The sequence below is a fragment of the Pterocles gutturalis genome, unplaced genomic scaffold (genome assembly GCF_000699245.1).
Source record: "Pterocles gutturalis isolate BGI_N339 unplaced genomic scaffold, ASM69924v1 scaffold20656, whole genome shotgun sequence".
Classification (NCBI taxonomy): Eukaryota; Metazoa; Chordata; class Aves; order Pterocliformes; family Pteroclidae; genus Pterocles; species Pterocles gutturalis.
The window spans coordinates 1,652-2,008 of NW_010098411.1; the positions used below are offsets into that span (position 1 = coordinate 1,652).

The 357-nt window shown below is 60.5% G+C and overlaps 1 protein-coding gene across 1 annotated transcript in view; it reads right to left on the reverse strand.

The window, feature by feature from the left end:
- The window catches only part of NCF1 (neutrophil cytosolic factor 1), a gene marked incomplete at its 3' end in the record, with an annotated part of 4,326 nt that overhangs the window by 1,453 nt on the left and 2,516 nt on the right, over positions 1–357 (reverse strand). Inside the window, exon 4 of the mRNA XM_010072927.1 lies at positions 5–104. Within this exon, the coding sequence (XP_010071229.1) occupies positions 5–104 (100 nt within the window). The remainder of the gene's footprint in view (positions 1–4; positions 105–357) is intronic.

A 357-nucleotide genomic window follows, 5' to 3' on the forward strand; every position in this document is an offset into this window, starting at 1 on the left:
GCACGGGGAGATTTTGGGGGGCAGGTTGACCAGCGTGTAGCAGTACTCGGCCAGTGTGCCCTGCCTGTTCTGCGTCGAGCGCTGCCCGTCAAACCATTTCGGGGCTGGGACAGGGGGGAAAAAGTAGACAGCTCACCCTGTTTTTCTGAATTTTTTCAGGCTGCTCTGAATCATTAATTTTGCCCTGCAAATGGGGGGATTTGGCCCCAGGGGCTGCATGGTGCCCATAAGGTGAAGCTCTGCAGGAGCACAGTCCACCCTCCTCCCTCGCTGCTCCAGCCGTGGCAGGGGCACGGGGGGACACGCACGGTGCCAAAAAACCTGGGGAGAAGCTGGCAGCAGGGGCCCGGCGGGTTT